The following is a 1,956-nucleotide window of genomic DNA, read 5'->3' on the forward strand; positions in this document are numbered from 1 at the left end:
GCTCGTTGTCGCGTATGGCTAACACTGCATTCCAAACCTCCTTCAGCTCACCCGTGATATCTCGATCTTTCATTATCGTATAATTACGATGGAAAATTATCCCTACGTTCATCGCTTCTATGAAGTCTAATAGTAACTCGATAAAACTCGTACGCTTCTGTTAGAAAATAATAGTTGCGATATAATAGGTGATGAAAATATTACAGACTTTATACTCCTTTACAGTTAATATAACAAGGAATATTTGTTATTAAAATCTCTACAGATTAAAAATGTTTTACTTACCTTAGTGTCCTGAGCATTCTTGCCATTTATTCGTAGGACTTCTGGATTAGCCATTACAGCAAACACTATAGCCTCTGTCTTTGTGCGAGGGGGTGGCACTCTCATACCTCCATAGAGTGGCACAGGCAGTGAAGGTCTGCGAGGCATTGCAATTTTGTCCCAAGACAGTACATTTACATAACATGGAGCTGTAGTATCCTATCAAGAAAATTGATATTTATATAATACTCACGCCATTGATTTCTACAAGTTATATAATAAACTCTTGCAGTAACAGCACTGTTATCACAACGGTATAATACCTGTATAAAATCTTGTATACACATGTGCGGCTGCGGTGGATTCTTAAAGAGTCGTGCTCCATTACGGGACTTCATTCTGGGTACACTACTTTCTGTCATTTTGCAACTGAAAGTTAATCAATTCAATAGCGAAAATCCTACACGCAAAATTCAATGTGCTATTAAAATGTGCGTTTTATTTTTCGTACAGGTGTTTTCGGTGTTAGTAATGTTCGAATAGGCAAACGGCGATCTCGCTTGCCTTTCAAAATCGCATATGTGCAGATTATATCGCGATCGGAATTTTTAAGTCTTCAAAGCAACATGCGAGTCTAAAAATGACTGATTTTCGAAATCATTTCCAAATTAGTATAGCTTGTTACATGTACAAAGCTCGTCCTATTGAAGACCCGGAGTATCGAGGATTCTTGTTTCGCAACCGCTTTGACAATAAAAGCGTATCGCATGTGTGAGGTGTTCCGAAAAAAAATAGGAATTACCAAATGAAAACACTTCGCTACCAATATGGCGCGGCGAGCGGTCGGAATTGCGGCACGTTATGACAGATGCGGCCGCATGAAACCCCGTGATGCCTGCGGGCGCTATGCTGCGCGGTTTTTGTGAAACAAACTGAGAGTAATTACGTAACGCGACACAAGGGGAGAACGATAATTCCACTAGTCAGATTCTCGACCGATCGAGGTCGTCCCGAGGCACTGCCAAGGTTACACGCGCCCTGTCAACATAACCTGTCAAAATCGCAACGGAGCTCGCACCGCTAAATTGCGAGCAGAGGGGAGGGTGAGGGGTAGAGGATACGAGCGGATCACGTCGCGTTTCTTTTTGTGGGCACTCACCCCGATGGCGGTGTCTCACTCGCGAGAAAATAACCTCAAACGGCCGCGAACACGACGCGAAACATTCCTGACAAGGGAAAGATGTCTTTCAAAAGAGACGAGCCATCGTCCCTTTTGTTTATTATCTTCCCGGGAATTGCCGGGAGCTGCACACTGCACAGCGTCCAATCGACACCTAACGCCCTCACCACGGCTGTTCCATGAACCTTTGTCGTCCGTCGTTTTAATAATATTAAATTAATATGGCGTATGCGCATTTGTGCGCGCGCAGGTGTTTTCACTGCAAACTGGTAGTGTCCCTAGAATACAAAGGACAGAATCCATAAATGTTACTCAAGATTCGAGATGGTCTTAAGCCTTGTGTCCACGATGCTAGAAATTGGTCCGAGATCTCGGAGAGAGAAAGAATTAACCAATCACATTTAAACAATTTAGTCACATGATCAATGCGATTGGTCAATTCTTTCTTCATCCGAGATCTCGGACGGATTTCTAGCATCGTGGACACTGGGCTTTAGGCCGGAATCAGACTA

The 1,956-nt window shown here is 43.1% G+C and overlaps 1 protein-coding gene across 1 annotated transcript in view; it reads right to left on the reverse strand.

Moving 5' to 3' along the window:
• LOC108724139 (myb-like protein AA) overlaps positions 1 to 789 on the reverse strand; it is a 2,903-nt gene extending 2,114 nt beyond the window's left edge. Inside the window, 5 exon segments of the mRNA XM_018450332.1 lie at position 1; positions 4 to 157; positions 286 to 483; positions 588 to 693; positions 776 to 789. The exon segment at position 1 is cut by the window's left edge and continues 2,114 nt beyond it. Of these exon segments, the coding sequence (XP_018305834.1) occupies position 1; positions 4 to 157; positions 286 to 483; positions 588 to 686 (452 nt within the window). The 5' untranslated portion in view covers positions 687 to 693; positions 776 to 789.
• Between the last annotated feature and the right edge of the window lie 1,167 nt (positions 790 to 1,956).

The sequence above is a fragment of the Mycetomoellerius zeteki genome, unplaced genomic scaffold, assembly GCF_001594055.1.
Source record: "Mycetomoellerius zeteki isolate Tzet28-1 unplaced genomic scaffold, Tzet1.0 scaffold275, whole genome shotgun sequence".
Lineage (NCBI taxonomy): Eukaryota > Metazoa > Arthropoda > Insecta > Hymenoptera > Formicidae > Mycetomoellerius > Mycetomoellerius zeteki.